The 21,637-nt window shown below is 36.8% G+C and overlaps 2 protein-coding genes across 2 annotated transcripts; both read right to left on the reverse strand.

Annotated features, from left to right (window-relative positions):
* Positions 1–1,013: 1,013 nt before the first annotated feature.
* On the reverse strand, positions 1,014–9,950 carry chic1 (cysteine-rich hydrophobic domain 1). The gene is made up of 6 exons (XM_015023615.1): positions 9,774–9,950; positions 7,702–7,756; positions 5,859–6,014; positions 4,187–4,243; positions 3,690–3,749; positions 1,014–2,683 (listed from the first exon to the last, which is right to left on the reverse strand). The coding sequence occupies exons 1-6, from the start codon at positions 9,920–9,922 to the stop codon at positions 2,633–2,635; spliced, it is 528 nt and encodes a 175-aa protein (XP_014879101.1). The 5' UTR covers positions 9,923–9,950; the 3' UTR covers positions 1,014–2,632.
* A 3,285-nt stretch (positions 9,951–13,235) lies between these two features.
* On the reverse strand, positions 13,236–16,745 carry cdx4 (caudal type homeobox 4). The gene is made up of 3 exons (XM_015023594.1): positions 16,059–16,745; positions 15,023–15,168; positions 13,236–13,964 (listed from the first exon to the last, which is right to left on the reverse strand). The coding sequence occupies exons 1-3, from the start codon at positions 16,492–16,494 to the stop codon at positions 13,731–13,733; spliced, it is 816 nt and encodes a 271-aa protein (XP_014879080.1). The 5' UTR covers positions 16,495–16,745; the 3' UTR covers positions 13,236–13,730.
* Between the last annotated feature and the right edge of the window lie 4,892 nt (positions 16,746–21,637).

Consider the following 21,637-nt stretch of genomic DNA (forward strand, 5'->3'; position numbering starts at 1 on the left):
TTTATTTTGATTTTTACGTAAAATCTTGGTTATGATTTCTAACAGAACTAATTGGAATCCAAGCTGGCCCACAGCATCACAGGTCCTCTACTTTACCTAGGTGGGCATGAGTTTCTTTTTAAAATAAAAGTAAATTGAGAGAAAAAATATCATGAAAAAGTTGCAATACTACAACTTTATCATGTTTTTATTCTCGTAAACCCGACTTCATCCTTGTCACATAACTCTCATACAACTATATTTTTTTAATACTATGATTTTATTCTCAAAGAAATTACTTTTTATAACTTTATTCCTGTAATTTGGTTTTTATTTTTTCTTGGTACGGCCCCAACACTCATAGTTTTTCTATATGTGTGCATTCATCTTTTGAAGTTATTGAAAAGCTCAGTATTGAGCTTATTTGACAAAAACATGTTAAAGTCTGAGAAGAAATGACCAACTTTCACATGTTTACATTTATGATTGTAGGACAAAAAAAATATTTTTTTAGTGTGTAGATGGCTTTTTATGAAACTTCCTGCCCCCAATGTGCCATTTATCTGCTATTTAATCCATAAAGTTATAGATTACCAATCAGAAGTTCCTCAAAAATGAAGATATTTATTAAAATGCCTGGAATACAAGTAGATGGAGGCACAACACTCGGATGATTAATTTTTGCGCACTTTACTGCGCTTTTAATGCGCAATAAAGTGTATAAAGTAAGACTAAGATTGAATGGGAAAACGGAAACAAAGGACTCCACTTCAGTGCAAGGGGAGTTTTTTTGTATTCAAGATACAGTAGAAACAGAGTGAAGCGTGCTTCCACCTCTCTGACCACCGGTCTGTAAAATTAGGAAGTAGCAGCAGGTTATGCTAACAGCATTCCTACGTTTTACAAATGTGTCAAGTAATTGCAGCCCATCTTGTTAAAGTTAACGATACAGCGCCTTGTTAAACATGACAAACTGCTGCAGCTTTGGTTGCAGAACAAATTAAGAGAAGAAACAAAAAACAAAACAAAAAAGGTGAAAATCGACAGTTTATTTTCTCTCTTCAGAGGGATTAGGTCGTGGTGACGAACATTTACATGAACTGTAACAATACCGGGAGGAGGATTTCAGAGTCTCCTTCGCACACAAAGGAGACGGTACTATTCCAGAGGCACTAATAAAATGAAACCCGGGAAATGTTTCGACTTCAATCAGAGGTGTCCAAACCTTTTGTCACATGGGCCAATCAACAATCAACTAAGCAGTATTTAAATTAAAACAGTCAGATTTGCTGTTGGAAAATGATGTGTAAATTATTCTAGATCTAAAACTTAAAAACGGTTCTGCAGATTTTCCTTAATAATAATAATTATGTAAAATTTCTAGGTATGAATTGAAAGAAAAAATGAATAAAATCAGGATTTAGGTCAATCTTTTTTTGAAAATGCTTGCTGTATTTAGTTAAGTTTATTAAATCAATTAGAAGCAGATTTGGGTGAAACTTTTGAGTAAAAGTTACTGGTTCTTGAAGAGAAAACATGGTTATTTTTTAGCAAATATTTTCTACTGTAAGAAGATTTTATTTGTGATCATTTTATCATCTATCAAATTTGTATCTTCCTTGAACTGAAGTCAGTGGCCACACGCAATCAGTCCAGGGGCTGCAAATGGCCCCCGGGCCACACTTTGGACACCCCTGACTTAAATGAAAAGTAACACAATCACTCAGGATGATGACCGAAACGAAGTGAAGTTCTTCCAACACGGCACAGACGGATACAAAACTACAAAAATAATGCAAAATCGAAGGATTAAAAAATATCTATAGAATCGATCATTGGCAAAAACCCATCGAAAGACAATTTGTTTGAATATCAGGATTCTCCTCTGGGCTCAAGTGCAATAATCTGGCATCAGATACACTGTAACTATATATGGCTTACAAGGTAAACAGGTCCATATGAACTAGACATCTTTCATTAATCAAAACTATGGTACAGCAATATATTGGCAAAGAAAATCTAAAAGACTAAGTAAACTTTATGTAAACAATGGCATACCACTGTACAGCTTATCCTACCATGGTATTTACACGTCAACTTCTTGTACTAGCTAATTCCCAGGTACAAAGAGTTAATATAAAGACGAAAACAACATGGAGGGGGAGACGGACGCCGGGCGCTAGGCAACCGTCTCGTCTACCTGCTAAGAACTGGACCCAGCCGGTTCCAGTTACATCGATTTATACTTTAATATCTAACCGTACATAAGGCAAGGATCGTCACGGAAAGGTGGAGGCATCACATTCGTCTGCGAGGAAGGGGGCCACTGGTTTACCAGCCTGAAGGTTCTTTGGGGTAAATGCACTTTTCAAAAGTTTTACTCGTTTTAACACATGAGATAAAATAAAATCAGAGTGCAACATCATCAACAAACAGGGGGAGAAAATGTGCAAAATCTGCTCTAAAGCAAAGTGACAGTGTTGCAAATTGTTTTGTACAAAGTACAGGGAGATGTACGGGGTCGTCACGAGAGACGCCTGACCCTTATTCCAACATACTGTGTGTGTATATATATATATACATACATATATATACATACAAGGCACTAAGGATAAGATTGAAGGGCCGTCCATCCGGTCTGATGACGTTCTCCTCAGTCCGGTCGGAATATAGGATATTTAGGAAGGAATTCTATAAGAATCACCTGCAGAGAGAAGAAAACGGTTTACAGGAAAACAGCAAAATATTTTATCTGTAAAGCAATGTGTAAGGAATGCAAAGTGGTATTTATGCAGCCATGTTCAATAAATTAGAATATCATCACCTTCCTATAACAATGGCCAAAGTTATTTTTAGCTTTGGCTAAAAAAGTGATTTTTTTAAAAAACATCTTTTATGAAAAAAACAAAAAGACAGTAAGCATACAGAAATATTCCTACATCCTGAACCTTTTTTTTGTGATCATTTCTCACATTTTATTGTATTTTATTAGGATTTTTTTGCAGTAGCTCAACACAAAGTAGTGAGTAATTGTGGATTAGAAGGAAAATGAAGCCTGTTTAGATGTGTGTTTATTCCCTTCAGGTGTAAATAATTTATTGAACTAAAACTTAAGACATATTTGCACATTTAGAAAGTCAAAATATATCTCATTCTTCTTTGCAAATTAAAATAATAAAAATAAAGGCTATCCAAGTTAAATTAAAAGATAAGTAGACAGATAATTAATTTCTTTGGCATTTCCATCTCCCACACAGCATTCAACACTTAAAAACATCAATATTAAGTCTTTATTGAACTAATCTGTGCAGAAAATAAACATTTTGTAATTAAGATTAAATAAAACACCCTTTGTAAAAATGTTTGACACAAAACTTTTCAAAAACTTGGTTCAAATTCTGTAATAAGGAATGTTTTAAGCACCTTATGTTATCCAATTATTAATCAATTAATTCAAATGATATTGATAAGTCACACAGAAAGTACTAACGTTATAAGTATTTTTTTAGCTGCAGTGTTTACTAAAGGAACACTGTTATTAGATTTAGGGCCAAAAAGTGTATTATTAGTTTATATCTTCTATAAAAAGGACAATTTGTTTAAATCCAATTAATCATCAGATGACTAAAGTAAAAGTTGCTTCTATGCTGGATCGTTTTGATGCTGATGACACATAAACCTCATCAGCTAATGTCCGTCGGTGAACTCACATATTCCATCATGTTGCTGCTTTCACATTTTCTCTTGCTGAGCTTCCAGTGCAGCCCTAGCTGGAGGGAGAACAGAGGAGTGAACATCTCCGCTGCTCTTCAGCAGAAACAAAGACACTCAAACACCCCCGACCGAATCACACACACCCACACACACACAGAAAGGAAGGAGAATCTGTCTGAGATCTCCTCTTTAGCGTCGGGGGAATTCAGGAGCAGGACTGTCTGGTCTCGCGGAGGTCAAGCCGTGGCCAGACACCCCGAAGAGCTTCCTTTATTTCACCGCAAGGCTACTAGCTGTAATTTGTTGCTGTGAGACAAAACAAAATTAACACGGCCTTTTACTGCTGACCTCGCGGCCCTCTCAGACCTCTGTGGCAGACCGCAGTTTGCAGAACAGATTAATGATCGTTATCCGTCACGATGATGCTCCGCTCGCAGACAAATCATGCACTTCCACACAACAGGCAAAATGTACAGGTTAACATCTGTCTCACCTTGTGGTATAATCGGTTATTTTCCCACTCTAACAGCTTCTGGATTGACCGTCTTGTCTTTGGAATAAGAAGAAACAAAAATGAAGAGATGCACGTTAGACGACATGAATCACAGGTCAATCAAACGCTCCAACAGGTAGGAGGAAACTGCCCCCATTTTCAGGATTTATGGACTGAACTCCCCAATTTACCAGCCAGTAATTTCCACTTTGCTGTCAGTAACACAACCTTTAAATGACGCCACCTTGGGCTGGGAGAGAGAGAATCGCTACAACATGAGCATGAGCCGTTATTACCATCAGGATTTAAAAATTAAACCCTGAGAGAAAACACGTGATTAGGCCTGTCACAATAAGCAATAAATCAACTAATTGCATAATAAATTAGAACAACCTCAATCATTTCTAAATGTATGATTTAGTGTTTTTCTGTTCTACTAAAAACTGAATAACAAAAGTCTTCAATTTAAAGCTTTGGTCTCAACTAGTCTTTTTTATTTTGAAGGACAGTTTTGTTTATAGAGAGACTTAATTCATTTTATTTATTTACTTTGGATAATTAAAATGTCTTCCAGTTCCAGTGTTAAATGTTCATTAGAATTTAAAGTTTATTGATCTTTGAGGATGTGTTTGTGCATTTCATGCTGTTACCATTATATCACTTGAAAATGGTCTCAAACAGACAATATTACCGTTTATCGCAGTAACTTCTGGGACAATTTATTGTAACAGGCGATAAAAATCTTAGGATTAATAGGTTTTCTAAAGAAACTAGACCAAAGTGTAAACTTTTAACCAACTTATAAATGATATAATGTCGATCCAGTTTCTCTCCTTGTTTTGGTTGAACAAACATTTGCGTTAACGAGTAAACGAGTCGGTTCTCCATCTCTGATGTCCACCCGACTCAACAGCTGTTTTTCGTTTGGGATTGTCACTGTGCTTTCTGATTCAACGGCCACGTTTTCACACAGGCTGTGATATCGAGCCAAGACGATCAAACATGTTGAATTTCCTGATTTTAGATCGGAGCATTCCCGACGTTCCACCAACTGGAGCCGATCAGCCTTAACCAGAGTTGGGAAGTAGCATTACATTTACTTGAGTAGGTTTTTTGAAAAAGGAGTATTTTTACTATGTTGTACTTTTGACTTTTTGAGTATTTTTGAGAAATTTTACTGGATTTTCTACCCACTGAATGAAAAACAAACATGTTTTAACAAAAGATTCACCAGACACACACCTGTAGTTTTTGTAGAAGATTTTTTATTGAAAGAAACTGATTTGGAAAAAAAATATTTTGCCTGATTTTGTTATGTTTTGTAACTTATATGAATTATTATCATTTTGGTTCTTAAAATACCAAATATTCCATTTAACTTTATACTTTGGTCAGTCTTGTGATGTAATTTCTAAATATTAAATGTTTAATAACTTGATCAGTTACTCAGTATTTGATTAGACTTTTCACCAAATACTTTTTACTTCTACTTGGGTAAAACATGTTAAAGTAGTGCTTCTCTTACTTGAGTACAATTTTTGGGTACTAAAGTTAAGATTATCAGTTAAGATTATCGTAAATTTGACCTAAGATTGTCGGGATGAGAACATCTGGATAAAAATCTGGATAAAAATCCTGCCGTATGGTATTTGAGAGCTGATGTCAGACTTACTCTCTTGTTGAGGCAGATGACGGGCCACAGACTGCAGCCCACCGTGCAGCAGCAGCACAAACAGCCGCAGAGAAGCCACTTCACATTCACTGGCAGGTTCTTCTTTAAGCAGGCGTTCACTCTGCCGATGCTGGTTTTGAATTCCTCTGGTGCTACCTGAAAATAAACAATTATTCAAGTATTGATTAATATATTAATCATTCTGATGATTAATCAGATAAAGAAAAAAAAGACATGTCTTCCAGATTTGTCGTGCAAGTTTTTTTTAAACGTTAAAATACGCAAAAAAACAAAAAATGTTTATTGTTTTATATGCAGAATTTGAACGACGTAAAACTAAACTATGCCACTTGGGAAAAAAAGTTTCTTTAAAATCTTAAATGCAAAATGCATTTATTTGTCACAATGAGCAATAAATCAAAAAACATTCTGTGTTAATCAATGTTAAGTAAAGTTAATGCTTCATGTCCATCTTTTGGGAAGAAAGAAAAGAAAAACTGCCTTCAGTTCTGGATACTTGTTACATCTGATAAACAATAAATAGACATATTTAACTCACATTTTTATTTTACTTCTGTTGTGGCTAGATGAATTTAAAATGATGCTTTGCTACATTGTTTTGTCAAAAACAGTAAAATAATCTCAAGATTCTTCCTGCGCTCTGAACGCCACAGCGTTATAGCTGAGTGGAGCTGTTTGCAGAGATTACTTAGACTTATTTATTTTTACTTCTTACTTTTGTAAAGAAACGAGGTGCCAACCCTGTAAGGAAACATCTGAAACAGATGACGTCAAAAAAGTACAGAAGCCTGTGCGTTCAAAGTAAATTAAAGTAATGTAGATTAACGTAGCGCTACAAATTAGTTGACAATTATTACAATAATTCATTAAGATTAACCACTACAGCACTAGAGGAGATGTGCAGCTAAAGAACAGCTGAAAGGGAGAGGGACAGTGCAAGTGTCTCTCAGTGTTGTTGACCTAAAAGGTGCTTAATTGTGCTGAGGAAGGATCAAAGAGCTGCAGAAAACCAAAAGGCTAGATGTTTGCAGATGTTGTCCAGAGATGGGGTCTCTTTATTCTACACCCAGACTTGCTAACTGAGCTCCAGACTGTTCAAGGCAAAGCAGGGAGTCAAAGGAGAGATAAGCTGAGAGCCTGTGGCAGCACTGGCCAAACAACTTGAATGGATGCTCATTCCTCGCCGAGTCTGTACGCCATAAAACAGGGGTCGTAATCTTTTATGACAGGATGCAAAGGTCTCTTTGCAAACAGCTAAAGAACTCAGAATAAAGCCCAGCAGGGTCTGATCTGCACCCTTCAATCATCATAATTGTGACCTCATCCATCACATGTCACCATGGGTCACAATACTGAAGGTGCTTTTTATTGCCCTACACTTCCCTCGGCCTGCTCTTCCCCCCGCAGCCTTTTTGTGTTTCAGCGTCCGACCCAGGAAGCTCCCCTGTCTGTGGCAGAATCCTCATTTCATTATTTTATCACCTGGAGCTCGACCCTCTGAAAAAAGAAAAAAAAAAGAAACAGATGATCCCCCTCCCAGCCGAGCACCAATGGACGGCTTACTCATTGACAGAGCTGGACTGCAGCACATTCAGGCTCTTTTCTGCCACGCTGCCTATAATGCATCTACATCAGATCAAACCAACCCAGGAAACTTTGAATGGGCCGATCTGGGGAAGTCAGGGCCGTTAAAGGCCCAGCAGAACAAAAGATCCACTGCAGCTTTAATTGCTTAATTCATCCCGGTTGGGTTTGAACAGAAATTAACATGAAAGAGTGTAGTGTCTAAAAACTTTTAAAAAATAATAAGGACAAACCGTACCTTTCCTGTGAGAACAGAGGGAAATTCTGTGTCGAATCTGTTGCTTAATCCAAACCTGGAAAAAAAGAGAAAAAAAACATTTGACATGAGAGCTGAAACACAGGGAAGTTGGTGCAGTGATGATTATAATAGTTAATTTAATCATTTCTACGGCTTAATAATATTAAAAACAGAAAACATGAACACAAACATATTTTTCCTCATTAGATTAACGAGCTTGTTATTGTACTTTTCCATCATTTACTCAAATTGCAGAAAATATTCAGTCATGTTGCTAAAGATGAACCAATACTGTCATACTGCTCTGCCAACAATAATGATAAATTATCCCAGAAGTTATCGCTCGAAACAATGTTGTGATTTTGAAGCCATTTTCAAGTAATGTTATAATAATGGTATAATAACACAAGAACATATTCTGAAAGATCAATAAACTTTAAATGCTGATGAATATTTAACACTGGAACAGGAAGATATTTTAAATATCCAAAATTGATCAACAAAACAATAATTAAAATGAATTATGAAATCTCTGTAAACAAAGTTGTCCTTCAAAGAAGGGCTAGTTGAGACCAATGCACCAACTGAATACTTTTGTGATCCAGATTTTGTTAGAAAAATAAAAATGAACAATCATGCAAATGGAAATTATTGGGCTTTAATTACTGAGCCATTAATTGATTTATTGCTTATTGCGACTGGCTTACAAGACACACACCTTCCAAGAACCTCTTTACTATCATCAGTCTGCAAAATATTTTCTCCAAAGTCTTGAGGATCATGAGAATATTTTTGACAAATGTAAGCTGTAGTTTTGTGTTTGGTTTGTTAGAAAGGTTTTTGTCCTGGAACCATGGATGCCATTTTTGCTCCATCTTTTGCTCCTTGTTGGATGAGAGCAGGTTTGGTATGTCACCACTAATAGGAAGGTTTACCATGGTTTAATGTTATCTCTCTTTGTGTATCTCTCCCTGTGGTTCGTTGGCCTCCCAAGAAATTAGAAATGGCTTGGTAGCCCTTTCCAGGCAGACAGATGCCAATGAATTGATGCTTCATCTGTTCTTGGTATTTTGTCAGCCAACGTCCAGCTGTCAGACAGTTTATGTTTGAGTAAATTCTTGGTTTGGCAGTAATCAAGCCTGAGTTTGGGTAATGAAATTTAGATTAGCTTTAAAAAAATATGGTTAATAACATAATCAGGTTTGTTAGTTTGTCACCAGGCTGGTTTGAATAGCTCTTTTCCCTTAATTTAAATAATTTTAAAGTTTTAATGCTCATTAAAAACTGGTTGTATGATCTGACATATTTAAGTGTGATGAAAAAGGAAAAGCAGAATACATATTAAAGGGGGGAAATACTTTTGCCTCAGCAAGACTTTTCTGCACAATTATATCCTTACTCACATATTTGCACAATAAAGACTAGTTGTGTCTGCATATCTAACCACACTGTGATTTGTTTCTGAAATGTTCTGTATCCCAAACAGAACAAACACCCCCTGACAAGTTCAATAAAGTGACGGGGACTGAGTATATGAAGTGGATGATATAAAAAGATGAAGAGGCAGCCGGTAGTGATGACAAGATGCTTAAGTGAGATGCTTTTTAGCCTTGTTATCACTTAATTAGAGTTTTAAAAGTGCAACAGACTCCATCAGTTGTCCAGGGGGGTGTCTACTCGTATAGCCTTTATATTTAAGCTTGGTAAAATGCAGGAAAAACTGACAGATTAAGACACTAAGCTCAACTGATAATGTCAGTCCAAAACATTAGATTGACGGCTGCTGCTCGGTGATAAGACTTCTAGCTAACGGTTAATCTCATGTAAACATAACTAACTGGAATACCAACTGCCAGTCCAGGTAACGGTTGCCATGGTGACAAATAGCCGTTACTTTACTGTGCGCTAACTCCTCGACTTGACAGATGTTCAACTGTTTCTGTTGTGTTTTGACGTTAGCTAGTAGTAGCAGCAGGCTAGCCTCAGCTAGGCAGGCTCTGTGGAAATAACAAAGCGACCCCGTCACACAAACAAGAGAAACAAGAGGGGGGGGGAAGCAGAGCGCGGCTTACACGGTGATGTGCCCGGCCCCTCGCATGATCACAGGCTCCGGACAGTATCTTTGTAAGTGCTCCTCGCTCACTACGTGCTCATCGTCTTCGTCTTCTAACTCATAAATGGTATCAAAGTCCGCCATGTTGGGTTGTAAGACGCTCATCATCGCCCCGCTGCGTCCAGATTTACAAGAGCTGGAACTTTGTATGGCAAGACAGTTTGTCATGTAATAGGCAGACTTGGCTCTTTCAAAGAAAAAGAAGATTTTAGAAATATCCTTTATTGTCCTACTGTGTGGGAAGTTGACATCAGGAAGATCATTTTAAATGGAAAAAAACAAACAAAAGCAAAACAATAGTAGAGTTAGACAGACTTATTGAGTTTGTTAAAGTCCTACAGCTGCTAGGAGAGAAAGGATCTGTGATAATGCTCCTTTGTGCACCTAGGATGCATCAGTCAGTCACTGGAGAAACTCACCAGTTCAACAATAGCTTCATATATAAAGTGGGAGACATTGTCAAACTGTAATGTTATTTTAGCCTTTCAGTCTCCCACCAACTGCAACATGTCAAGGCAACATATTAGCGTAGCGCTAGCCTTTCTGATGATGATGCAAGCTGGACTCAATACACTAATACTGAGTTTTTTTTTAATGATTACATGCTTACCATGAGAAACCACTACTCATAAAATCTACCAGCTGATTATCACAAACAAATTTATGAAACTTAAAGTAATAATATCATCTGATAATGACCTTTTTAGTGAATATCCCCCAAATAATTCCCAATATTCAATAACACTCATTGTGTACTCCCAATCATTTTTTTTCAACCAAAGATAGAAGTTGTGGGAATGTGCAAAAATAAAAGAGAAGTGCAAAACACCAAAACGGCATGGGGGGGGGGGGGGGAGGGAAGGAATAGGGAATATATTATATATCTTATAATTTATATATTATTAACTAATCAGAAGGTAAAACTCATTAACAAAGAAAACCCAATTCAGAACAAAAAGCATGAAAAAGGATTTCTTTACATCTGCGCTTGATGCAAGTCCAGGATATTTGCTCCGTATGGAGAAGATAACTTCGTCCTGCCATCCACCCACAAATGTTTTCATTGGATATTAAATCAGTATTACATTCAGGATGTCATTGTGACATTTCTGGGGGAATCTACATTTAATTTTTTTGTGCTACAAAAAAACAACATTCATAAAATGCTCTTAGTAATGTTGTCATGAAATAAAGACCATAGAGTAGAATTATTTAAATTTTCATTATTATTTTCCATCGGCCGACAATTTCAAAACCGTGTAGTGTGAACTGGGCTTTAGATGTGTTTCCATGTACTCATTTTCCAAATACAAACTGCCTGTTTAAACATCTTAAATATTTATTCAGGGATTACAGTGAAACTTGAAGCAGCTGGAATTTCTGGGGTCATATTTATGAAAGAAATCTTGAAGTATGTAGTGCTTTGTGTTTTCTGAAAATAATTACTAGTAAAAGCTACATTCAAAAATTTATTCGGCACTTCAAATATCACCAGTGCTGCTCTAGGAGAAGAGGATGTATTTGTGACTTAAAATCTGTTGTATATTATTTCTAAAAATTAAATTATTTGCCACTAGAGAAATTACACTAAAGGTGCAATGCCCTCAAATGTAAATGTGAACTCTGGTAAAAGATCTATCCAAAAAAAAGGTGCCATTTGTCCTGTTGAGGGTTTAGATTTGTTTCACCTCCATTACCGTTCCCCTCTTTCTGTGAATGTTGAAAAGATCAACTTTGGTCCTGGTAAGTTGTTTTAAATGTTGTCATTTTTGCTCTATGGATACAGACACAATTATCTGTTTACTTGTTAGCATCTGTTGATTTATGAAGATCAAATTACATAAGCCTCACTTCAATATGCTCTCTTGTCTTTCCCACATTGAGGAATAACTAAAACAAATTGTTTTGCTTTGTAATGTTGTGTCGATGTCATATTTGTACTCCTAAAGACCACAAGCAGAAATACAAGAATCCAATATGGCTGCCATGCATTTAACACAGGGAAAGTTACAGGGACAAACTATTTTCTTGTAGACCTGATGGATTGTATCTAAGTAGAACAGCAAAAGCACACACTGTGCCATGTTTCAGTGCATAGATTGAAAAGAAATACAATCGTAGTTGCACATTAATATTTTCAGCTTCCTACAAGAATGCATTCAGCTCTGGTTTATCCCAGATCCAAAAAACTGTCTGATATCAGCAGCAGCTTATAAAGGATTTAAAGAGCTCTCTACAATTCAAATAAGCCTCGCCACTTCACAGAAAGTAGTCTACAAGGTGAGGACATTTAAAACAGCTGCCAACATTTGGCCATCCAGTTACCCTCAGAGCAGACCACAAGATGCTAAAAGAAGTATCCAAAAACCCCTAAAATGTGATTGTTGAAGTAGATCTACAATCAGAAGCAGATTGCTCAAGTTAACTTATCAAATTAAAACATGAGAACCAGACTGAGATTCGCCAGAGAGAACAGAAACAAAAACCAGGATGCCTGGAACGTCTTTCTTTGGACAGATTAGTCTAAAATTATTCAACATAATCCAAACATCCAAGGTAAAGAGCCTCATACTGTGAAACATGGAGATTAAAGCTGCATCTAGTCCCTAGAACATCACAATGACTCCAAACATGCAGAGATAGCCACAGATTTTAGGGTTAGGGTGTCCTAATCTTTTCCTTCAGTTAGAGTAAAAAGTCTTTCGTTTTTTCATAACTGGTGGGAAGGTTATTTTAATAATATTTTAACTTCAGAGGTCTTTCAAACATTAACTTTCAAATAGAAAAAACACAAAAAAAAGCGATTGAAGTTGATTTGATTATATGGTAAAATGGCCTACCATAAACTCTTGCAACCAGAGCTGAAAAGTTTTATCGCCTCACCGCGCTCGGATTTACAAGAGCTGCAAGTGCTCTCCGTCCATCGTGACAGAAAAACAGTAGAACAATCTTAGAGTTGACACACGGAAGTCCTCCACTCAGACGTAATAAATTAACCCGTTAAAATCCCACAAGGGCAAAGGCTATAGATCAACTTATTTCTAAAATAACAAGCCGCAGTTAACATGTCAAATTGGAAAAAGTGGAGCAAGCAACACCTCGAATAAAGCCGAATCTTACTTCCAACAGTGAAATGACACATTTAACATAGAAACATTTCTAGACTTTATAATCTTTAAAAATTGAATTGCAGTCTCTATTGAACCTCATGCTAATTTCTTTGCACCACATTTGATTAAAAATCACTGATCAGCGAAAGATGCCTCGCAATGTAATGGTTGAATTTATTGGAGCGGATTTGTTTCTCACACTTGTTTTAGCCAATAGAAAATAAGAGTTCAAACATATTTTAGGTTAGGTCTAACTCTGTTATTGTATTATTTAAAAAAAGGAAATAAAAGGTGATACATTTTGTACAAAAACACTTTATTTACATTTATAAAGTTGCCATTAGACGACAATATACCCGCATCATTAAAAGCTGCCCTTGTGCTAAAAACAAGTGAAAAATGATTTGTCAAGTAAACGCATCGGTTCAAACTTTACCGGAATGACTTTTTTCTTCTTAAATTTTATCAAGCACATACACTTCCTCACAAACAATGCACCATATTTATGTCTTATAAACTCACAAACAATTTAAAGATTTTTTTTATCATTATTTTTTGTTGACTTTTTTTTATTTGGAGTTGAAAAAAAATTTCCCACTTCATTAGAACTATTCTATTAAAAGTAATATTTCAAGAGCCTCCAGCATGTCGTAATACAAAACAAACAAACAAACAAACAAAAAAAATAGCAAAGCGGTTTGGGAGTTCGGATCCTTCTGCTGCCCATCAAGTGTCCCGCATGTCAGCGTGTTGGAGTGCTCAGTTTAGGAGAGGTGGCGGACCGGACGGTCCGCATTTGGACTGTTCTACTGAGTCACAGACACCTGCTGGATATTCCTGATAGACGGCAAGGTGTTCATTCCCTGAGGAGGGTACAGAGAGCTGTGGATCTCCGTGGGACTGAGGGAGCCCGGCACCGGCAGAGGGCTCACCGAACCCGGGTCACTGTGCACAGACCCGCTGCTGCCGTCGGACTGACCCAATTTCTTCTTTATCAGCTTCCTCTCTTTGGCTCTGCGGTTCTGAAACCATATTTTCACCTGAGAAAAGACACAAACAGTGACATTCAGCACTAAAATATTATATTATATTATATTATATTATATTATATTATATTATATTATATTATATTATATTATATTATATTATATTAGAAGATAGATAACTCTTCTTCTTTTGAACATGTAAAACCACCTCATATTTCACTTTACATTTTTGTAATTGAGTAAAATCTATAGCTTGTTAGATTGTTATATTTCCTTCGGTTTCAATATAGTAAAAATAAATTGGGGTTTTGGCGTAAACTCCAAATATTTTCGTAAGATTTTCCAAAGTTTTTGATAAAGGAAAAAGACAAAAAACAACAACAAACCCCAAAACAAAAAACAAACAAACAAACAAACAATACTATACCTATATTTTAAAATCTCTTTTAAGCCATTTTTGTCAAAAACAATACACAAGATAAATCCTAACATCCAGTATATTTGAAGGAACAATACCATACTCTGTTAAGGCAGTATTTAAAATGAAATAAAAACAGATGGATATTAGAAAGCATGCATTCATAAAACTTTTTCTTAAACTTGTATAGGATGTAAATAAACAAATCGAGATTCTCAGAGAGGACGTTTTGGTATATTTTTTAAAAATGAAATAACATAAAACAATGTTAAAAACAACCTCCGTATTATAAGCATTTGTTTTGAAACTGCTCAAACAGTTGAATAATAGTTCCCTGAATTTTTAGAGGAAATTTTGCCATATTTTATTAAGTCTTTAAAAAATAAAATAGCTGAAGTACGCTATATCTGATGCTAATCATTTTCCAAGCCTCTTCTAATGTCATGTATTTATGTCTAAAATCTGTAAAATTGTTCTTTTTCTGCTTCTCTGCAAATAAACTAAGTAAAATCAGAAAAACAAAGTGATAGAGTTGTGAGAACACATTTTTGTGCAATGAATTTTAGAAATGCCACATTATTTTCACATTACAGCCAATATTGTCAACGTTTTTATCAAGCTTTGGTAATAACTTGACATATTACACCTCTTCTGAATGGATCAACATTACACGTAAGAGTATTTTTATGCATACCTGTCTTTCCGACAGACCCAGGTTGACAGCCAGTTCGGATTTCCTCCTGATGGTGATGTATCTGTTGAAGTGAAACTCCTTCTCCAGCTCCAGCCTCTGATGGTCTGTGTACACTACCCTGTATTTCTCCTTCGTTCTTGTTTTACCTGAGAACAAGACAAATTGATACGGTGAGGACAAGAAGGCTTTCTTTATTTATTTGTTTTCATCTGAATGATCGTGAGTCTGCAGACAGCCGGGTGGGCTTGCGTGTCTGGACCGGCCAGGCCTATCTGAGCGCCGCATCGTTATTCAGCCGCGTCTGAAATCCACATCTTCTCCTCAGATACGCAAATTGAGCTGCTTTTGATCTGGTTCTGATGACGAAGTGAATTTCAAAGAACCAGGTCTCGATTTTCTCTTTGATATTAAGCGGAGACTGAAGTTAGGAACAAATATGTGGAAATTAACTGTGAAACAACTGAATTTGTTTGATTTATTCGTCTTTAAATTGAGCTATGAAAGAGAAATTAAGTAAATTAAAATGTAAAACAGTTTATTTAGAAATATTTAATATTGAGACAGTTTAACAATCTGCTTATTTTATTTCTGCATAAACGCTCCCAGCTGCGTGTGTGTGTGTGGAAAAAGCCGAGAAAAAGTGACTCTTCTGGGTGAAGTAGTGACTCTGGGGAAGGAATCTGGCGCACATCAAAGTGGATATGACTGGCAGCGATGGAAGCAGCAAACAATGTAACAAGGAAGTCAAGCTCACAACTCCAGAAATAATGACATTAACATCACAACTGGACACGGCGCCGATTCCTCACACCTTTTCTTTTTTATTTTAATTTCCACCCACAACAGCAGAGAGAATAGTTGTCAAAGCGGTAGGATAATTACATTTATCACTTATATTCGTGTCCATAAACACCAGCTAGATAGATTTATTCTCGGGGATCATTTCAGAGGTTATGGGAGATGGCTTGCGGCTGCGTAAAATCCAGATTTCTGACGCAAAATGGAGGCCTACGTCTGTCCAAGATGACGCTCTCACCAGTAGAAGATGCTTGTGCAGTTTTGCTCATCCACTGGTATGAATTGCGCCTTTCTCTCTCAGGAGAAAGCTGTGCAACAGTAACGTTGTCCGGCGGCGGCTGCAGCACCGCAGCTCCGGGGGGGTGCATGTGACTGTACTCGGACGAACAGTAAGGAACTTGTCCAGGAGATGAGTTGTTCATGGGGGGAGGAAGATTGTTAGGAGGTCCAAGACTATATGCACCCCAGTCCTCTCTCGGGGCGCCATATGAGGGTCCCCAACTGGCCCCGGATTGTGCGTGCGTGTCCATGTTTGGCACATGATGGTATCCTGTAAAGTCGGGGTACTGTGGAGACGAAACGAAGTTCTGTGGAGGAAGATTGATGCTCGATCTTCTTACTGGCCCTTGGTGATACATCCCGCTTTCTTTATCGAGTAAGTATCCAACGTACATATTTTGTACAAAAAAAATAATAAAAAAAAAAGGCTGGAAAGTTTTTCTTTTCAGCAGCAGAGGGGAAAATGCAGCCAATCTCACGGCGACATTTTGACCCTGCCAACTGTTAGCGTCGATCCTTGCGCTCTTTGTAGTCCAAATGGTTTCCCAGTGTGAAATGCAGTTTGTCTCCAGCTTTACATGATGCGTCCAAATGACAAGAAGTTAAAGGTACACTGCGGCCTGCCTGAGGCCGGCCAACTCTTCGATCCTCGCAGATTTACATCTAAATGTAAGTGACCAGTGCTGCAGGCCCGAATGTCCCTTGCGTCTGTCCTGCAGCACGTCATCCTGTGACAGTGGGCCTATCCCGAGCACGGGTTATCCGCTCCATGAATAAATTATCACCAGGGCCTATCAGCTGCACACACGGGCAATAAAACAGGCCTGCACTTCCACACACGCAAACAAGGAGGCCTGTGCGTAATTACGCACAGATTAACTTTTACAATAAATAGCTTGTTAAAATAATTTACCTTCGTTGCTTAGGATTGGTGACTATTTAAACTTTTATCACTCTGAATTAAAACGAAACCATGTTTGAAATTTTACTGTGAGAACCGTGACCACGCTTCACACGTAAACCCGGACTTATATGTCAGGATATTCACTTGCAAACGAGGTGCAAAGTATGAGAGACTTTTTCTTGTTTCGTATTCCGTTCACACCTCAAGGTCGCACTTCACAGCTAATTCCGGTTACAAGGAAACTCCTGCAGCCCCTTCTCCTCCTCCCAGAGACAAACAGTGGCCGGTGGCACCATCAGTCACTGCTGTCCGCTCAAACTGCTTTTAATCTGGCGCTTCACTAAAAAAAGAGAGATGCGTTTGAATTCAATTATCGACTGAAACATTCAAGCACATTTTTAAGGAGGTGCGCATTAATCAGTCATGTTATCCTTCTTTAAATCACGGCCAACTTGTTTATTGGTCACAAAAAGTTTATGAGATAGTAAAAGTGAGATGGTGCACACTGATCTGCAGAGGCATCTTTTAAAAGAGCCACGCATCATTTTTCATTTTTCTTTTTGACATTTTCCCCACAATTTTCTTTAATTGTTAGTTGCAAAATAGCTGCACACGAAAGCATAAATGTGTGCATTTTAGACTAAAACTGCAGAATAAAACCTCGAATAAGCCAATTTTAACAATATAAATTTATTTTCAACGTGTTTTCCGTCCAGCCTCTCTCACTTCGATAGATTGTGTTATTTTGTAATCAGGGTATTTTTTTATTTTTATTTTTTTTGCAGTTTTCACACTTCATGAAGCTTTTTGGACCAAACGATGCCCCCTTGTGCTGACTGATCACGGAAGCACATTTTATAGTCTAACAGGCTCACAGACGTTGATGAAAGGTGGAAAATATGTTATTTTAATTTGGTATATTTATCTGAAAAGAACCCCATATTAGATTTAGAAAATCTAATTTAGATGAGCAAAATCTAAATTTGGGGGGTCCTTGTTAACCTCCACAGTCCACTTCAAGTCCAGTCTATCACCTTTCAACCAAATAAATAACAAACAAATAATGGTTTATTTATTTAAACATCTAAACATTCAACATGTTTAGATGTTAATGTCATGAAAGCCTGAAAATGACGTACATGACTTAAAAATACAGGTGTATCTCAATAAATTACATTATAATAAAATAAGTTAAAACTATTTTGATAATTAAATTTAGGGATTAAAACTCACAGGAAACTTTAACAGCAGTATTTTTGGTATTGTGGACAGTTCCCAAAAGCTTCTGGGGGAAAAACCCCCTCAGTGCGACAGGTGTCATGAATATTCTGGATTCATCTGTGTTGTTAATGCTCAGACTCTGGCTGCAATCGATGCCTCATGAATCTCTTGAATGGTCTTTGTCTCATAATCTTCTAAACGTTTTAACTTTTGCCTGGACCCTTTTTTGCCAAAGTTTTTCCTTCCACTAAATTTTCAGTTAATACCCTTGGATACAGCAGATGGAAATCTGGAATTCCTTCATTGTTTTTTCTTTCTTTTTTGTTTTACAATCCTTTGGTTTAGTTAAAATAATCTGTTATTTTCTGTCCGTGAAGAACAGTAAAACAGTGCAACACTGCCATCAAGTGATAAAATTAAGGCACTGCATAATGTCTCTTTTCTAACGTCCGAAACGGAGGTGGATCTACTTCAGTGCAATAATTTATTGTGAAACATCAATCAATGGAGTGGAATAATTACATGAATAATTTAATTTGCTTGATTTTTGTTTGTTTGTTTGTTTGTTTTTTTAAGTCGGAGCTCCATTCTCCTTATTTAATGAGTACAGTATAATTCACAGATGTTTGAGAAGTGACCACAGGAAAGGAGGCAAACTAGGAACATCTGCGGCTATTTTTAGACAAATAGTTGACACACAGGCACCAGTGATGAGTTTTAATCTCTAATATAAAACATCTGCATAGAAAGACGTGGAAACACAAGCAAAGTTTATGGGCTGTTTTACTGACAGAAACAGACTCAAATATTCTTTCTTCCTTTAATTGCTTACAGTTTTTGTTGTGTAATATACTCCATCAATATGTAAATTATTGTTAGAGATAAACATGAGGAAATGTTACTCTCAAAGAAATGTAAGAGAAAAGAGAAAGAGAAAATATGTCATGTGCTTGTTTTTTACTTATCAGATTCAAAATGTATGTAAACTACACAAAATTTGTTGTCAGCAAATCAAATAAGTAAACAAACTAATTAGTAGACAAAAAAAAAAAAACAGCGCTTCAAGAACATCTTGTACAGTCATATTTTAAAACAGAAAAAAGAGAAAACAACAACCAGTTGGCCACAGTGGAATTTACTCATTCTGACGAAAAGAAATAATTTTCTGAGAAATATTTTTAGATGTGGGTATGTGGAGTTAAAACAACCCCAAACAGTCTGTGTGCTGGATGTTACTGATTAAATAAAGGAGTTGCAGCTGTCTGGCTCACTGGTGGAAGACGCTACAAGGCAGGGTTGGAAGCCTGGGTGGTTCTGGGTGTTAATCGACGTAGCTGGCCGTAAAAATCAAATCATCCGCAGACTTTCCAGTTTACATGTCGGTTTGTAGGGGAAGTATTTCTGTTGCAGCAATTTTGACTTTATTGTTGTTTTGTAAATATTTGAAACTTTCTTATTGTTGAAGGGAACATCTGAATCCACATGTTGATTTACTAACAGGTTTGTAAAGCAGACAGCTTAAAGAACCTATTTGATTATTTTTTTCTTTTTTTTTTTCTTTTCCTGTTTCTTCTTCCTGGTTGGGATTCTGAATCTGATACAAATCTAATAAAACTTAACTTTGATTATTTAATTTGTTATTGTGATGATTTTTTAAAGAGGCAGGTTTACGTAAAGTCAGCATGTTTGAGATTTACATTGTATTATAAAGTTATTCCCTCATCAAAAACCTTCCCTTTAGTGTTGCTTTTATTCCTTCATGGATGTTTGAGAAATCCTGTCATCTCCATGGCAACCATTCAGCTGTGAAAAACGACTGGGTGGACGTAGCTCCGCCTTTAAGACGCAGCTCCTCCTCAGAACTGCAGTTTCCAAGCTTCTGAGTTTCTACTTCACAGAGCAGCCCTCACCCAATCCGCTCCTTCAGACTAGCCAGGAGCAATTAGCAAACACCTGGTGGAACTGCTGTTCTCGTTATAGGAGGTACTTATCAGTGAAACGCTGGTAAAAGCGTTGTTGAAGGGTTAATAGAGGAGCCATGTTGTGATGACTTCCTGAAGGCGGAGTTTCAGAGTGAGCAGGACTTTTTAAAGACACAGAGGCTCAATTTCAAGGGTTTGAATTTCTTTTAAGTAATATTTGTGACATTATGTGTCTGGAAAACACTTAATACTGCCCTTTGAACTTTAAACTTTGCGGATGCAGAAACATTTGATGCTGAAGTTGAGCTGTTTTTGCTCCCACACACACGGAGCAGTGAACACCAGTTCACCCTATTGTTTACCTTCCTGGTAGGGGGTAAAGGAGGCGTACTGAGTGCTCCTGCACTAGCAGGAGCTGGGGACCAGACGCTGCAGCCATAGTGGCATCATTAATGCAAACATGATGGAGCTGTGTTGTTGCTCAGATGCATGTCTGCAGCTGTGTTAATGCCTCTCTCTCTTTTTTTCTCTCTCTCTGCTGCTTCTGTCTGCATGTTTGGTGAATTTAAACAAAATGTGCAGCAGCAGATCCTCACGCTCCTGTTTCCAGCCTCAAGCTGTTTGTTATTGCGCAGTGACTGGTGTTCCCTTCTCTTTTCATCCTTGTTGCATCCAATTGCTTTGCAGTTATGTGGCAGAAACTGCCACAAATCTGCTAGAAATATTAAATATATTAAATAGTTTGTTTGGGTTAACTGATGCTTCATAGAAATGCAGCTTGCTTTAAAGTTTTTTGAAATATTTTTTATAAGTTTTGCTGACAAAAATATGTTCTTTGGGGTAAAATATTGCTGCAGACACAAGAAAGCAGTCAAGAAGCTTTAAAAGATTATTTTAAAGTTTTGCACAAACTTGACTGATGGATTGCAGCTCAGATCTTTGGTGATGTGTGCGGTTGGATCACACTGAGTTGGATCGTTTCTGTCACCATGCGGTTTCAGTTTTTGGTTTTCATTTAAAAGTATTTGCAACAAGAAAAGTGGGTGTTTTACAGGAGCAGCAGATGTGTGAACTACATTATGTTTCTTCATTGAGTACCTTTACAATAAATATCATCTCATTCAATCAATCAAAGCAAATAGACTCTTAAAATACATAAAAGTAGAATAAAGTTTAAAATACTGTACGGTAAAGGCATAAATATCATGCAGTTATATGGCTTAGTGTGTTTCTGCTCAAAATAATGTACAACAGAGTTGGTTAATTTAAAAAATGTGGATGTTTATTTGAGCATTGAAACAATTATTAATATTAGTGACGGTAGAAATTGTTAAAATCAAACCATTCACTACAAATTAAAAAGAATCTCATGTCCAAAATCTTAACAACTGTATTTGGCCTAATTCTAATCTAAATATTCAGTAAGCTTGAAATAAGACAAAAATAACTTTCAAGTAATTTTCCACCAAGATAGAGGAGCTACTTTTAAGT

Source organism: Poecilia latipinna, unplaced genomic scaffold (genome assembly GCF_001443285.1).
Source record: "Poecilia latipinna isolate Pla-1442-1.1 unplaced genomic scaffold, P_latipinna-1.0 Scaffold90, whole genome shotgun sequence".
Classification (NCBI taxonomy): domain Eukaryota; kingdom Metazoa; phylum Chordata; class Actinopteri; order Cyprinodontiformes; family Poeciliidae; genus Poecilia; species Poecilia latipinna.

Bases quoted from the DNA above. Each gene is read 5' to 3' on its own strand.
- chic1 (XM_015023615.1), bottom strand. From the start codon at position 9,922: ATGATGAGCGTCTTACAACCCAACATGGCGGACTTTGATACCATTTAT. The intron at 6,015-7,701 runs GTACGGTTTGTC...GTTTATTTTCAG, and splicing joins CCTCTGTTCTCACAGGAAAG to GTAGCACCAGAGGAATTCAA. The intron at 2,684-3,689 runs GTGAGTTCACCG...TTCTCTCTGCAG, and splicing joins GCAGCAACATGATGGAATAT to GTGATTCTTATAGAATTCCT.
- cdx4 (XM_015023594.1), bottom strand. From the start codon at position 16,494: ATGTACGTTGGATACTTACTCGATAAAGAAAGCGGGATGTATCACCAA. The intron at 15,169-16,058 runs GTGAGAGCGTCA...TCTTGTTCTCAG, and splicing joins TGCACAAGCATCTTCTACTG to GTAAAACAAGAACGAAGGAG. The intron at 13,965-15,022 runs GTATGCATAAAA...GTCTTTTCTCAG, and splicing joins TGGGTCTGTCGGAAAGACAG to GTGAAAATATGGTTTCAGAA.